The sequence below is a fragment of the Cetorhinus maximus genome, chromosome 2 (genome assembly GCF_964194155.1).
Source record: "Cetorhinus maximus chromosome 2, sCetMax3.hap1.1, whole genome shotgun sequence".
Taxonomy (NCBI): domain Eukaryota; kingdom Metazoa; phylum Chordata; class Chondrichthyes; order Lamniformes; family Cetorhinidae; genus Cetorhinus; species Cetorhinus maximus.
The window spans coordinates 4,566,269-4,581,892 of record NC_135880.1 but is presented as its reverse complement, the minus strand read 5'-3'; the positions used below and the strand labels follow the sequence as shown (position 1 = coordinate 4,581,892).

The 15,624-nt window shown below is 47.2% G+C and overlaps 1 protein-coding gene across 4 annotated transcripts in view; it reads right to left on the bottom strand.

Moving 5' to 3' along the window:
• Positions 1-1,401: 1,401 nt before the first annotated feature.
• The window catches only part of ttc33 (tetratricopeptide repeat domain 33), a 76,641-nt gene continuing 62,418 nt past the window's right edge, over positions 1,402-15,624 (bottom strand). For 2 of the 4 annotated variants that reach the window (XM_078560280.1, XM_078560289.1), the window contains one exon: positions 1,402-3,327. In XM_078560280.1, the coding sequence (XP_078416406.1) occupies positions 2,980-3,327 (348 nt within the window). In that variant the 3' untranslated portion in view covers positions 1,402-2,979. Of the gene's footprint in view, positions 3,349-15,624 lie in introns of all 4 variants that reach the window. The other 2 variants (XR_013579219.1, XM_078560268.1) reach the window with 2 other exon arrangements.

Genomic DNA, 15,624 nt, shown 5'->3' with positions numbered 1-15,624 from the left:
TACACTGTCCCCATCAAACACTCCCAAAGCAGCTAGAGCATGGAGATACAGACTAAAGCACCTTGTGTACTTGTCTTAACTCACATCAGATCAGTAGATGAGAATGCATTGTATGATATTGCCCTTTTAATCAAAAAGCCAGCCTACAGCTCATTGTGTATTGTGCTTCCTGTAGATTAAACAAATATGTGGGTTCCCCTCTCCCAGTTCAAGATGATGATACAGAGACACCAAACATTGCCTGTCAGCATTCTAGAGCTGGCTATTGTGGCAGTGTATAAACTGCAGATAGATCGAAACAACAAAAGCAAGTTAGACAGTCTTGGGCCAGCCGGAGTGTGAAAAGACCCATCAAGCTCTGCTCCTAGCACCTGCAACGCTAACTCATTAGGGGAGGGAAATCAAACACAACAAAAGTCGTGTGTTGAATTTCAGAGAAAACTGCAAAAACTCTCCCAACTCCAACTTGGGAGATCAAGCAAGGTCTCGGGAATGTAAGCATTTAGAGGGGATTAAATGGGTGGGTAGCGACAGTGATAGGGGGAGAGTGTACATGGGGCTGTGGGAGGGGATTAAGTGGGTGGGTAGAGTCAGTGATAGGGGGAGAGTGTACATGGGGCTGTGGGAGGGGATTAAATTGGTGGGTAGCGTCAGTGATAGGGGGAGAGTGTACATGGGGCTGTGAGAGGGGATTAAATGGGTGGGTAGAGTCAGTGATAGGGGGAGAGTGTACATGGGGCTGTGGGAGGGGATTAAATGGGTGGGTAGAGTCAGTGATAGGGGGAGAGTGTACATGGGGGTGTGGGAGGGGATTAAATGGGTGGGTAGAGTCAGTGATAGGGGGAGAGTGTACATGGGGGTGTGGGAGGGGATTAAATGGGTGGGTAGAGTCAGTGATAGGGGGAGAGTGTACATGGGGCTGTGGGAGGGGATTAAATGGGGGGTAGAGTCAGTGATAGGGGGAGAGTGTACATGGGGCTGTGGGAGGGGATTAAATGGGTGGGGAGATTCTATGATGGTGGGTCTGGCTTGAATAGATCAATGGTCTCTTTCTTTTTCTCTATAACGGGCAAATGAAAAGACGAAAACTCGACATATAGTGTATCTGTTAATAATGTAATACTTTATTCTAAGTGTACTGTACAGCATAAATCAGGTTGTGTAGATGCTTCAGGCCAGTCCAGTATCACCAACTCTCAGGGAATGTCATGGTGTAATCACAAATTGAAGATTAATCTCCATGAGAGTGAGATTAAATCAGGAGGTAAATCCTAGGGACTGATACACACAATAACTGGATTATTTTCTTTTAGCACTTTCTTTCATTACTGATAAAACTAATGGAGATGGGTTAAAAGCGGTTTGACTGAGCATTGGTGTGTCGGCTGACCAATGATGGGAGTGTGGTGGTTTGTAGTCATGTGACACTACCTCAGGAATACACCCACTCAGAGTTGGCGATTGTGGGCCTGGTTAACCTACAGACGGACAGCCAAGGAAAAGCACACAGCACAAAATACAAACCAATGAGTTGACAGAGATGTTGGCCGAGCCCCGGAGATCACATAACGGTCTGTCCGAGCCCCAGAGATCACCATGAGGGATCACCCGAGCCCCAGAGATCACCATGAGGGATCACCCGAGCCCCAGAGATCACCATGAGGGACCACCTGAGCCCCAGAGATCACCACGAGGGATCACCCGAGCCCCAGAGATCACCACGAGGGATCACCCGAGCCCCAGAGATCACCATGAGGGATCACCCGAGCCCCAGAGATCACCACGAGGGATCACCCGAGCCCCAGAGATCACCATGAGGGATCGCCCGAACCCCAGAGATCACCATGAGGAACCGTCCGAGCCCCAAAGATCACCACGAGGGATCGCCTGAACCCCAGAGATCACTATGAGGGATCACCCGAGCCCCAGAGATCACCATGAGGGACTATCTGAGCCCCAGAGATCACCATGAGGGATCACCTGAGCCCCAGAGATCACCATGCGGGATCACCTGAGCCCCAGAGATCACCATGAGGGACTATCTGAGCCTCAGAGATCACCATGAGGGATCACCCAAGCCCCAGATATCACCATGAGGGATCACCCGAGTCCCAGAGATCACCATGAGGGACTATCTGAGCCCCAGAGATCACCATGAGGGACCACCCGAACCCCAGAGATCACCATGAGGGACCACCCGAACCCCAGAGATCACCATGAGGGATCACCCGAGCCCCAGAGATCACCATGAGGGATCACCTGAGCCCCAGAGATCACCATGAGGGACTATCTGAGCCTCAGAGATCACCATGAGGGATCACCCAAGCCCCAGATATCACCATGAGGGACCACCCGAACCCCAGAGATCACCATGAGGGACCACCCGAACCCCAGAGATCACCATGAGGGATCACCCGAGCCCCAGAGATCACCATGAGGGACTATCAGATCACTGGGAGATTATCATGAGAGTCAGCAACTCTGGGGGAACACCACGAGGGAGCATCTATATCTAGGGAGATCACCATGTGGTACTGGTGGTTCCGGGAGATCACCATGTGGTACTGGTGGTTCCGGGAGATTACCTTGAGGGACAGTTATTGTGGGTTCGGCTACACTATAGCAGTGCAAAGAGCACAGGAACTACATGGAGAATGTCGTAAGGTCAACAGTATAAAGAGGAAGTGCACACTTCCTCTCTTCCCCTCCTCCATCCCAAACGATCTATACCTGTTGGATGTAGAAAGAGGGGAGACTGGTTTAAGCGGTTACCAAGCTGAGTGCAATGATGATTATAAACTGCCAGTGTGGATGGGGAGGATGCCATGGAAACCAGGCCACTTATTCCAGCGGACAGTGAGATGCCATTACACACACCCGGGGCGAGGCAGCAAACATTGAGAACTCACGGACCCTTCGAGAAAAAGAGCGGGACACATGGCTGTCTAGTGGGCCGTGCAGTGTAGCGAGAGGCTGATGCTATCGTGCCTGGATGAAATTTTGATCTCCCTGTCTCGGTCGACCAGCTGTCTCAGTCACACACTCCGTTCCCTGCGATGCAGTGATGAAGATGCTGGTCCTGGTCACTGCTGGACGCCTGTCCCTCTCTGCAATAGCTGCACACGCCTCCACCAGCTCGTCGCTCTCAAAGTCGTAGTCCGGCAGCTGTCTGGCGGGTTCCTGTCTCTGGACCCCTCCCTCCGCAGTAACATCCTCGCCAACCTCCTGCTGTTTCCTCCGCAGCTCCAATGCCCAGGCCAGGTCATCCTCCCACAATGAGCTCTCATTCGGGCACATGTGCAGCGCTGTCTGGAAACTTCTCAAAGCCTGGTGAACAAGAGGGGGAGCCTGAATAGTAAGAACAAACACCAGGAACTTTTCAAACCATACAGCGATCATCACTGAATGACATCCAACAACACGCAGTCCCGCTGTACAACACCCAACACGCAGTCCCACTGTACAACACCCAACACGCAGTCCCACTGTACAACACCCAACACGCAATCCCACTGTACAACACCCAACACGCAGCCCCACTGTACAACACCCAACACGCAGCCCCACTGTACAACACCCAACACGCAGCCCCACTGTACAACACCCAACACGCAGCCTCACTGTACAACACCCAACACGCAGCCCCACTGTACAACACCCAACACGCAGCCTCACTGTACAACACCCAACACGCAGCCCCACTGTACAACACCCAACACGCAGCCTCACTGTACAACACCCAACACGCAGCCCCACTGTACAACACCCAACACGCAGCCCCACTGTACAACACCCAACACGCAATCCCACTGTACAACACCCAACACGCAGCCCCACTGTACAACACCCAACACGCAGCCCCACTGTACAACATCCAACACGCAGCCCCACTGTACAACACCCAACACAGCCCCACTGTACAACACCCAACACGCAATCCCACTGTACAACACCCAACACGTAGCCTCACTGTACAACACCCAACACACAGCCCCACTGTATAACACCCAACACGCAGCCTCACTGTACAACACCCAACACGCAGCCTCACTGTACAACACCCAACACGCAGTCCCACTGTACAACACCCAACACGCAATCCCACTGTACAACACCCAACACGTAGCCTCACTGTACAACACCCAACACACAGCCCCACTGTATAACACCCAACACGCAGCCTCACTGTACAACACCCAACACGCAGCCTCACTGTACAACACCCAACACGCAGTCCCACTGTACAACACCCAACACGCAATCCCACTGTACAACACCCAACACGCAGCCTCACTGTACAACACCCACCACGCAGCCTCACTGTACAACACCCAACACGCAGCCTCACTGTACAACACCCAACACGCAGCCCCACTGTACAACACCCAACACGCAATCCCACTGAACAACACCCAACACGCAGTCCCACTGTATAACACCCATCAACATGCAGCCCCACTGTACAACACCCCATGCGCAGCCCCACTGTATAACACCCAACAACGCGCAGCCCCACTGCACAACACCCATCAACACGCAGCCTCACTGTATAACACCCAACACGCAGCCTCACTGTACAACACCCAACGCGCAGCCCCACTGTATAACACCCAACGCGCAGCCCCACTGTACAACGCCCAACAACATGCAGCCCCACTGTACAACACCCAACAACACACAGTCCCACTGTACAACACCCATCAACATGCAGCCTCACTGTACAACACCCAATGCGCAGCCCCACTGTATAACACCCAACGCGCAGCCCCACTGTACAACGCCCAACAACATGCAGCCCCACTGTATAACACCCATCAACATGCAGCCTCACTGTACAACACCCCATGCGCAGCCCCACTGTATAACACCCAACAACGCGCAGACCCACTGCACAACACCCATCAACACGCAGACTCACTGTATAACACCCAACAACGCGCAGCCCCACTGCACAACACCCATCAACACGCAGCCTCACTGTATAACACCCAACACGCAGTCCCACTGTATAACACCCATCAACATGCAGCCTCACTGTACAACACCCAACACGCAATCCCACTGTACAACACCCAACACGCAGCCCCACTGTACAACACCCAACACGCAGCCCCACTGTACAACACCCAACACGCAGCCTCACTGTACAACACCCAACACGCAGCCTCACTGTACAACACCCAACACGCAGTCCCACTGTACAACACCCAACACGCAGTCCCACTGTACAACACCCAACACGCAATCCCACTGTACAACACCCAACATGCAGCCTCACTGTACAACACCCACCACGCAGCCTCACTGTACAACACCCAACACGCAGCCTCACTGTACAACACCCAACACGCAGCCTCACTGTACAACACCCAACACGCAGCCCCACTGTACAACACCCAACACGCAGTCCCACTGTACAACACCCAACACGCAGTCCCACTGTATAACACCCATCAACATGCAGCCTCACTGTACAACACCCCATGCGCAGCCCCACTGTATAACACCCAACAACGCGCAGCCCCACTGCACAACACCCATCAACACGCAGCCTCACTGTATAACACCCAACACGCAGCCTCACTGTACAACACCCAACGCGCAGCCCCACTGTATAACACCCAACGCGCAGCCCCACTGTACAACGCCCAACAACATGCAGCCCCACTGTACAACACCCAACAACACGCAGTCCCACTGTACAACACCCATCAACATGCAGCCTCACTGTACAACACCCAATGCGCAGCCCCACTGTATAATACCCAACGCGCAGCCCCACTGTACAATGCCCAACAACATGCAGCCCCACTGTATAACACCCATCAACATGCAGCCTCACTGTACAACACCCCATGCGCAGCCCCACTGTATAACACCCAACAACGCGCAGCCCCACTGCACAACACCCATCAACACGCAGACTCACTGTATAACAACCAACAACGCGCAGCCCCACTGCACAACACCCATCAACACGCAGCCTCACTGTATAACACCCAACACGCAGTCCCACTGTATAACACCCATCAACATGCAGCCTCACTGTACAACACCCAACGCGCAGCCCCACTGTATAACACCCAACGCGCAGCCCCACTGTATAACACCCAACGCGCAGCCCCACTGTACAACGCCCAACACGCAGCCTCACTGTACAACACCCAATGCACAGTGTTACTGTACAACACCCAATGCACAATTGTACTGTACAACACCCAATGCAGTGTTACTGTACAACACCCAATGCACAGCCTCACTGTACAACATCCAACAATGCACAGCCTCACTGTACAACACCCAACAATGCACAGCCTCACTGTACAACACCCAACAATGCACAGCCTCACTGTACAACACCCAATGTGCAGCATTACTGTACAACACCCAACAATGCACAGCCTCTCTGTACAACACCTAACAATGCACAATATCACTGTACAACACCCAACATTGCACAGCCTCACTGTACAACACCCAACAATGCACAGCCTCACTGTACAACACCTAACAATGCACAGTATCACTGTACAACACCCAACATTGCACAGCCTCACTGTACAACACCCAACAATGCACAGCCTCACTGTACAACACCCAATGTGCATTATTGTACAACACCCAACAATGCACAGCCTCACTGTACAACACCCAATGTGCATTATTGTACAACACCCAACAATGCACAGCCTCACTGTACAACACCCAACAATGCACAGCGTCATTATATACCACCCAGCAACGCACAGTGTCACTGTACAACAGCTAACATCGGACAAGTGTCTTCCTTTCGGAAGAGGACCCAAACCAGCTCGTCACTGCCTCACCCTGGGCTCTTGACAGCTTCAACTGGGGAGGCTGGGGGAATATTTTCATAAATCATGAACGGCTATGATCCATCCTCTTGTCCATTAAAACTGTTTAATGTTGCAATTTTTATATTACATGGGTCTTATGAAGATGGAGCACCTCTGTATTGTATTGTGTGATTGCATACCCCATTCTATCATTGGAAATGGAATTAAATAAATCACAGAAATGCTGCTTAAAAAAATAATCTGCGCTGGAGTTCTGCTTTGGATGCACAGAGTGCAAAGTGGGAGTTTGGTGAGTGGGGGAGTTCTGTGAGGGAGTTTCTCCTTTCCTTTTCTACCTTTTTTCAGTCTCCAATAGTTGGCTCTTACTATGATACAAGGGAAGAAGCTAATTGGTGAGTGACTGGTACAGTAAGTTATACACTTATTCTAATTGTAATAAATAGCTTTTAAAGTTACGGTATGGCAGGTCAGCTCGGCCCAGTGGAATGTACATCTTGCAGTATGTGGGAAGTCGTGGACGCACCATGTGTCCTAGACAAGCACATCTGCAAGAAGTGTCGCCAGCTGCAAAAGCTTGAGCTCCGGGTTTCGGGACTTGAGCGGCAGCTGGAGTCACTCAGGTGCATCCGCGAAGCTGAGGAACACATGGAAAGCACATGTCATGACAATGGATTGTAGCCCCAAATTACTTACGGACATATCGAACTTTTAAGAAAGACATATGTGTGTTTTTAAAAAAGGACATACTGGCTGAGACTGTAAAGTAATCACTTGCTGGAAAATTCCTATGTGGATTACACTTGACCAACTAGCTCAGGGAGAATGAAATGTTGCACCTAAAAATGTGTCAAGACCGACATCAGGCAGAGACGACACTTTAAAGGAAGAGAGGCAATGCAAAGACTAAACTGTAATTTCCTGTGTTTGCGGAGATAATAGAAACTGATTACCATCTCAGCAGAAACCGTGGCCTGTTGGGTTATATCCCAGACTGAGGGCATGATCTGAGTTGAAAGGAAGCAGGTCTGGACGAAAGACATGTTTGTTTTTTCCCTTCCAGAAATACACAAGAAAAGGGGTTAAAAAGCCGAATGCAACCCTGGTCTCTCTGTGCTAGTCTGGTGTTCTAATTCTACTGTACTAGTGTGTGCTACAAAGGTCACAGCTAAAGAATATCAGCTAGGCATCCCTGCGCTTGCAGGTAAAAAAGAAAAGAAGTCTCTCTCTCTCCGATTGCTGGAAATAAGTCACAAGTCAGCAAAGCCACTGCTGAGGAGGAAACAGGGCAACTCCTTTCAGCTGACCTGCAGTACCAAGAATCTCCAAACCAACTGCTCAGCTGCCAAAGTCAGCTCTACCGGGATCATCCAACTTAACAGCTGCTACAGCTCGCCATCTACTCCACGTGGACAAGCCAAAGACTGATCCGCATATCTTCTTTTTGGACTCACTTCTCATTTCTAATCTGTGTGTATGTGTGTTGTATTTTTATTATTTTTTTCTCTTGTGTTTTAGTAACTAATAAACTCGTTCTGCCTTTGACTCAAGAAAGTCTGGTTAAATTGGCTCCTTCTAAAAAGGGAAAAGGTGTCTACAAGGGAAGGGATCCGTTTTAAATTAACCTTGTTGCGACCAACCAAGGGTGATGAACAAAGAAAGGCAGCCAGTTCATTCCTCCTCACCCGGGAGCATAATAATTTGGGGAATCTCGTCCGGGATCATAACAAATTGGGGGACCTCATCCAGGGACTGGGCATAATACACATTTAGGGAGGTGGTCACACTGCAGGTTAGGAGCATTCAAGCAGGGAGGGAATTGGTGACCCCCCCAGGCAGTCTAAGAGAACCAGGCAGGTAGGGCAGGAGGCCATCTTGCTTGCTAATGGGTTTTCCGTTGTGGATACCGATGTTTCCTCATGGGAGTGCAGCCAGAGCTACGTCTGTGGAACCACAGGTGGCTCAGCTGCATAAGGGGGGAAGAAAAAAAGTGGAAGAGCAACAGTGAGAGGGGATTCAATAGTCAGATCATCAGATGGGCATTTCTGTGGCAGTAAACGTGACTCCAGGATGGTATATTGCCTCCCTGGTGCCAGGGTCAAGGATGTCATGAAGCTGCTGCAGGGCATCCCTCTTGGGGGGGGGGGGGGGGGTGGGGGGGGGGGGGGAGCAGGGTGAACAGCCAGAGGTTGTGGTCCTCATTGGTATCAACGACATAGGTATGAAGAGAGATGTGGTCCTAGAAAGCAGATTTTAGGGAGTTAGGAACACCCAACAATGCACAGCTTTTCGTACAACAACCAAGCACAGCATCACCACACAACACCCAACACGCAGCATCACTGTGCAGCACCCAACTACACAGAGCATCACTGTACCACACCCAACAGTGCAAAGCTGTATTGCACAACACCCAAAAATGCACAGCATTACTGTACAACACCCAGGAACGCACAGGATCAGTACTCATGATGGGACTAACGACTCATCAGTTTTAATTCAATACCTCAGAAAAATTCTTCTAGGAGCATGGAAACAAGAGGAGGCCATTCAACCCCTCTAGCCTGTTTCACCATCGAATGAGATCATGGCTGATCTGCGACCTAAGTCCTGATACACACTTTGCCCTTTCATTTCCTTTAATACCTTTTGGGTAACAACAAGCTACCAATCTCGGTAGTTCAAAAGTTGATATTAAAACTATCAATTGCCGTTTGCACAAGTGAGTTCCAAATTTCCATCACCCTTTGTGCGCAGAAGTATTTGCTAATTTCACTCCTGAAAGGTCTGGCTCTATTTTTTTTTATTCTCTCATGGGATGTGAATGGCACTGGCTAGGCCAGCATTTAGACCCATTTAGACTTTGCCTACTAGCCCCAGATTCCCCAACTAGCAGAAATAGTTTCTCTCTATCTGCTTACCTGTTGCACTTAATATATTGAAAGCTTTGAACAAATCCCTCTTAACCTTCTAAATTCCAGAGAATACAACCCTAATTTGAGTAATCTCTCTTTGCAGTTGTTACGGCATGGCTGATGGTATATGTTGAGCTACCCAAATCCCAAAGGGAAACTTGAAACAGCTGCTAAAGCCACTTTGCAGTCTCCCATTTTTAAACCTTACTGGTTTAAACCTCTCCTGGTTCAGTATACTCCTCACCCGCGTTGCCTTTAAATTCACCAATTCCAAGCCAATCAAGGAATTATTATTTTAATATCCTGGGCGAGCCCCCAATTTTGTTATGGCACAGCTGATGGTAAATGCTGAGCTGCCCAAATCCAAAAGGGATTGAAACAGCAGCCAAAATAGTTTTTGCAATTTGTATAGTATGAGGAGAGGTTCTGAAATCAGGAAATGAGTATGTTTGAAGCAGGGATTGACCAATTTCTAAATACCAATGACTACTTGTGATGATTTTATACAAAACTTTTTTTTTAAAAAAGCAAAAAAAAACACAATTACACTTAAACATGTGAATGGCTCCACACAGTAAACAGTACTTTAAAACAGTTCCACAAGATCTTAACTACCCTCAGAGCTAACCTTCCCTTTTTCTGTTCAGCAACTATCTTTATCGATTTCAAAATCTATAGGATTCTAGTAATTTATACCACACAGTGCCTTTATCTTTGGGGTGTCCTCTCAGGATGCCAGCAATTGCTTCTTTCAGTCTGGCCTTGTTCACACTGTCTTCTAGAAGTTCTGACCAGCTATCCTGCTGTCTTCTGGAAGATCTAAACAGCTATCCACTCACATAGGCTTCAGTATTTCCTTCCCTTTGATTCCTCTATTGTCTCAACCAGTCTCTTCAGAAATGCTTTCTTCCCAGAATAGATGAAACTCGTTTCTTTACTCTAGCTTTTAGGCTTATCAAAAACAAATTTACCCTATCTTTATCTCACTTACTCATATCTTTTACAAACTGCATATATCCCCCTTTGAACTAAAACAACTCAATTCAAAACTACTCTTGCTTTTGCTTTATGTAAAATTCTGATTGAAGTTCCTTTTGGTTCATTAACATATCAAAACCTGTTGGTTTTAGACTCTTGCAGTCACTCTGGCTCTTACGTCAATTACCATATTTACAACCCCTAACAGCCTGTCTTCCAGTACATAAGAAATATGACAGTGTTGTGACCAGAAGATAAATATTACAATTTCTTGTTTTCTTGACACAGTCCTGGTATTGTCCTGGTAAATCTATGCTGCACTCCCTCCAAGACCAACATATCCTTCCTAAGGTGTGGTGTCCAGAACACCTCACAGTATTTTATATAGTCTAAGCAGGGTTTTGTACAGCTGAAGCATGATTTCTACCCCCTTGTATTCTATTCCTCTAGGTCCGGATTCACTTTTCTTTCCCTCTTTATACAGACCAACCAGTTCTGATTTGTTTTCAGAAGGAACCTGTTTTACTTTCCAAATGCATAGCAGCATTGCCAGAATAATCGTTTCCAATTAGATTCAATTCCTACTGGCAGGAATGTTAATGGCAGTCCCCTGACATCTGTTTCAGTCTGGTTATACACAAAAGGATGAGACTCAGTCATGCCCTCCCTGTTTACAACTGCTTCTGAACATTTACATTGTTGGCCCTCAACACCCAAAGCAAGCTCTGTACAAGACAGAGAACTGTCCAGACTCCAGGCCTTTCTCGTAAGAGGAGGAGGGGGGGGGGGGGGGGGGGGGGTCGATGTGGAAATCAAATCACAAGATCATCAGTCATGGTCTTATTGAATGGTGAAGCAGGCTCAAGGGCCCGAATAGTCTACTCCTGGTCCTATTTCTTATGTTTGGAAGGTGCTGTCAAGGGAGCTTTGGGGAGCTGGTGCAATGTATCTTGTCGATGGTACACACTGCTGCCACTAGGCATCGATGCTGAAGGGAGTGAATGCTTAAGATGGTGGATAGGGTGCCAATCAAGCGGGCTGATTTGTCCTGGATGGTGTCAAGTCGGCAGGTGAGTCACTTGCCATAGAATTCCCAGTGTCTGACCTCCTCTTATAGGCACAGTATTTAAATGGCTGGTCCAGTTCAGTTTCTGGTCAATGGTAACCTCCAGGATGTTGATAGTGGGGAATTCGGCAATGGTAATCCATTGAATGTCAAGGGGTGATGGTTAGATTCTCTCTTGTTGGAACTGGTCATTGCCTGACACTTGAGCAGCACAAATGTTACTTATCAATCTGAATATTGTCCAGAAATAAAAACAGAAAATGCAGGAATAACTCAGCAGGTCTGACTGCATCTGGGAGAAAGAAACAGAGTTAACATTTCGAGTCTGTATGATCCTTCTTCAAAGCTCTTTTTTAAAAAATGAATATTGCCCAGGTCTTGCTGCATATAGACATGACTGCCTCAGTATCTGAGGGGTCGCGAATGGTGCTGAACATTGTGCAATCATCAGTGAACATCCCCACTTCTGACCTCAAGATGAAGGGAAAGTCATTGATGAAGCAGCTGAAGATGGTTGGGCCTAGGACACTACCCTGAGGAACTCCTGCAGTGATGTCTTGGGACTGAGATGACTGACCTCAACAACCACAACCATCTTCCTTTGTGCTAGGTATGACTCCAAACAATGGAGAGTTTTACTAGATTCCCATTGACTTCAATTTTGTCAGGGCCAAATGCTGCCTTGATAACAAGGGCAGTCACTCTCACCTCCCTTCCTAAATTCTAAATGAATACTTTGCATCTGCCTTTACCAAGGAAGATGCTACCCAAGTCATAGTGGATGAGGGAGTAGTTGAGACACTTGATGGGTTCAAAATTGACAAAGAGGAGGTATTAGAAAGGCTGGCTATACTTAAAAGTTCACAAGTCACCAGGGCTGGATGAGAAGCGTCTGAGGATACTGAGGGCAGCAAGGGTGGAAATTGTGGAGGCACTGGCCATAATCCCCCAACTCTCCTTAGACTCGGGGCAATGCCAGAGGGCCAGACAATTGCAAATGTTACACCCTTGTTCAAAAAGGATGAGACTCAGTCATGCCCTCCCTGTTTACAACTACAATTGTGTAAGAATAAACCCAGCAAAGACAGGCCAGTCAATTTAATCTCAGTGTTGGAAAAACTGTTAGAAACGATAATCCAGGGCAAAATTAACAGTCACTTGGACAAACGCTGATTAATTAAGCAAAGTCAGCAAAGATTTATTAAAGTCAAAGTTATTAAAGTTTTATTAAAATCAAAAAAGTGTGTTTAACTAACTTGATTGGGTGTTTTGATGAAGTAACAGAGAGGGTAATGTGTTTGATGTGGGGCACATGGACTTCTAAAAGACTTCTGATAATGTGCCACAGGCTTGTCTGGAAAACAGGCTTGTCAGCAAAGTTAAAGCCCAAGGAATAAGAAAGAACAGTGGTTATGAAGTTGACTGAGAGGCGAGGAGCCGAGTAGAGGTGAACAGTTGTTTTTCAGGCTGGAGGAAGGTATACAGTGGGGTTTCCAGGGATCGGCACCAAGACTCCTACTTTTCATGATCGATATTAATGACCTAAACTTGGGTATACAGGGCACAGCCTCAAAACTTGCAGATGACACAAAACTTGGGAGTATTGTGAACTGTGAGGAGGACATAGACAGGATGGTGGAATGGGCGGAGAACTGGGGCAGATGAAATTTAATGCAGAGAACTGTGAATTGATTCATTTCGGTAGGAAAATGTGGAGAGACAATGTAAAATAAAAGGTACGATTCTAATGGGGGTGCAGGAGCAGAGGGACCTGGATTTACAAGAGCACATATCCTTCAAGGTGACAGGACAGGTTGAGAAAATGGTGAATAAAACATATGGGATCCTGAGCTTTAGAAGTAGAGCCATAGAGTACAAAAACAAACAAGTTATGATGAACTATGATAACTTCAAGTTATGAAGTTATGATGTTTATAAAGCACTGTTTCAACCTCAACTGGGGGATTGCATCCAGTTTTGTGCACTGCATTTTAGTTAGGATGTGAAAGCATTAGAGTGTACAGAAAAGATTCATGAGAATGGTTCCAGGGATGGGGAACTTCAGTTACAAAAAAAGACTGGAGAAGAGAGGGCTATTCTCCTTGGGGAAGAGAAGGTTGAGAAGAGATTTGACAGAAACTTTCAAAACCTTGAGGTATCTGGGGAAGATCAATAGGGAGAAACTGTTCCCATTGGCGGAAAGGTCGAGAACCAGTGTTCATCAGTTTAAAGTGGAGGGCAAAAGAACCAAATGTGACATGAGAATCACAGAATCTTTACCGTGCAGGTGGCCATTTGGCCCATCGAGTCTGCACTGGCTCGCTAGAAAGAGCATTCTACCTCATCCCACTCCACTGCCTTATCCCCGTAACCTTGCACATTCTCTCTTTTCAGGTAGCAATCCAATTCCCTTTTGAATACCTCGATCGAACCTACCTCCATCACCCTCTCAGGAAGTTTGTTCCAGACTCCAATCACCCTCTAGTTAAAAAATAAATAAATTCCTCACATCACTTCTACACCTTTTGCCCATTATTTTGAATCTGTGCCCTCTAGTTCTTGATGTTCTCTTGAGTGGTAACAGTTCCTCAATATTTACCCTGCCCATACCCCTCAGGATCTTGAATACCTCTGTCATGTCTCCTATCACCCTTCTTTTCTCCAAAGAAAACAGATCCAACCTCTCCAATCTATTCTCATGGTTACAGTCGTTTATCCCTGGAATCATTCTTGTGAATCTCCTCTGTACTCTCTCAAATGCCTTCACATCCTTCCTCAAGAATGGTGCCCAGGACTGGATGCAGTACTCCAAATGAAGCCTAACTAGTGTCTTATACAAGTTTAACATGACCACCTTAACTCTTGTACCCAATGCCCCTATTAATAAAACCTAGGATACCATATGCTTTATTAACTGCTCTCTCAGCATGCCTTGCCACCTTCAATGATTATGTACATATACACCGAGGTCTCTCTGTTTCTACACCTCCTTTAGTTTCTCCCTTTATTTTTCCCTGTCTCTCCATTTTCCTCCTGCCAAAATGAATCACCTCACACTTCTCTGCATTGAACTTCAGCTGCCATTAGTTCAAGACTATCCTCATCACAGTTGATAATGCTTCCAATCTTTGTATCATCTGCAAATTTTGAAAATCATGCCCTGCATACCACAGTCTATTAATATATATCAAGAGCAAGGGTCCCAACACTGGCCCCGGGGGGAACTCCACGATAGACCTTCCTCCAATCTGAAAAACAACCATTTATCACTACTCTCTGTTTCCTGTCACTCAGCCAATTTCTTATCCAAGTGCCTACTCTCCCTTTTATTCCATGAGCTAGAATTTTGCTCACAAGTCTATTGTGTGACACTATATCAAATACCTTTTGAAAACCTATACACACCACATTAACAGCATTGCTCTTATCAACCTTCTCTGGTACCTCCCCAAAAAACTCCAGCAAGATAGTTAAACATGATTTTCTCTTGATGAATCCATGCTGGCTTTCCTTAATTTTGTCCCGAGTTATAGTTTCCAGAAGTTTCCTGACGACTGAAGTCAAACTGACTGGTCTGTAGTTGCTGGCATTATCCTTGCACCTCTTTTTGAACAAAGGGTGTAACATCCACAATTCTCCAGTCCTCCAGCACCACCCTTGTGTCTAAGGAAGACTGGAAGATTATCCCCAGGGTCTCTGAAATATTCACTCTCCTCCCTCTGTATCCTCGGATGAATCTCATCTGATCCTGGTACTTTTTCAATTTTCAGTAAAGATAGCCTTTCTAACACCCCTTCCTTCTCAATTGTAAATTCCTTGAGTGTACCAGTTACCTTGTCTCTCACCTCGG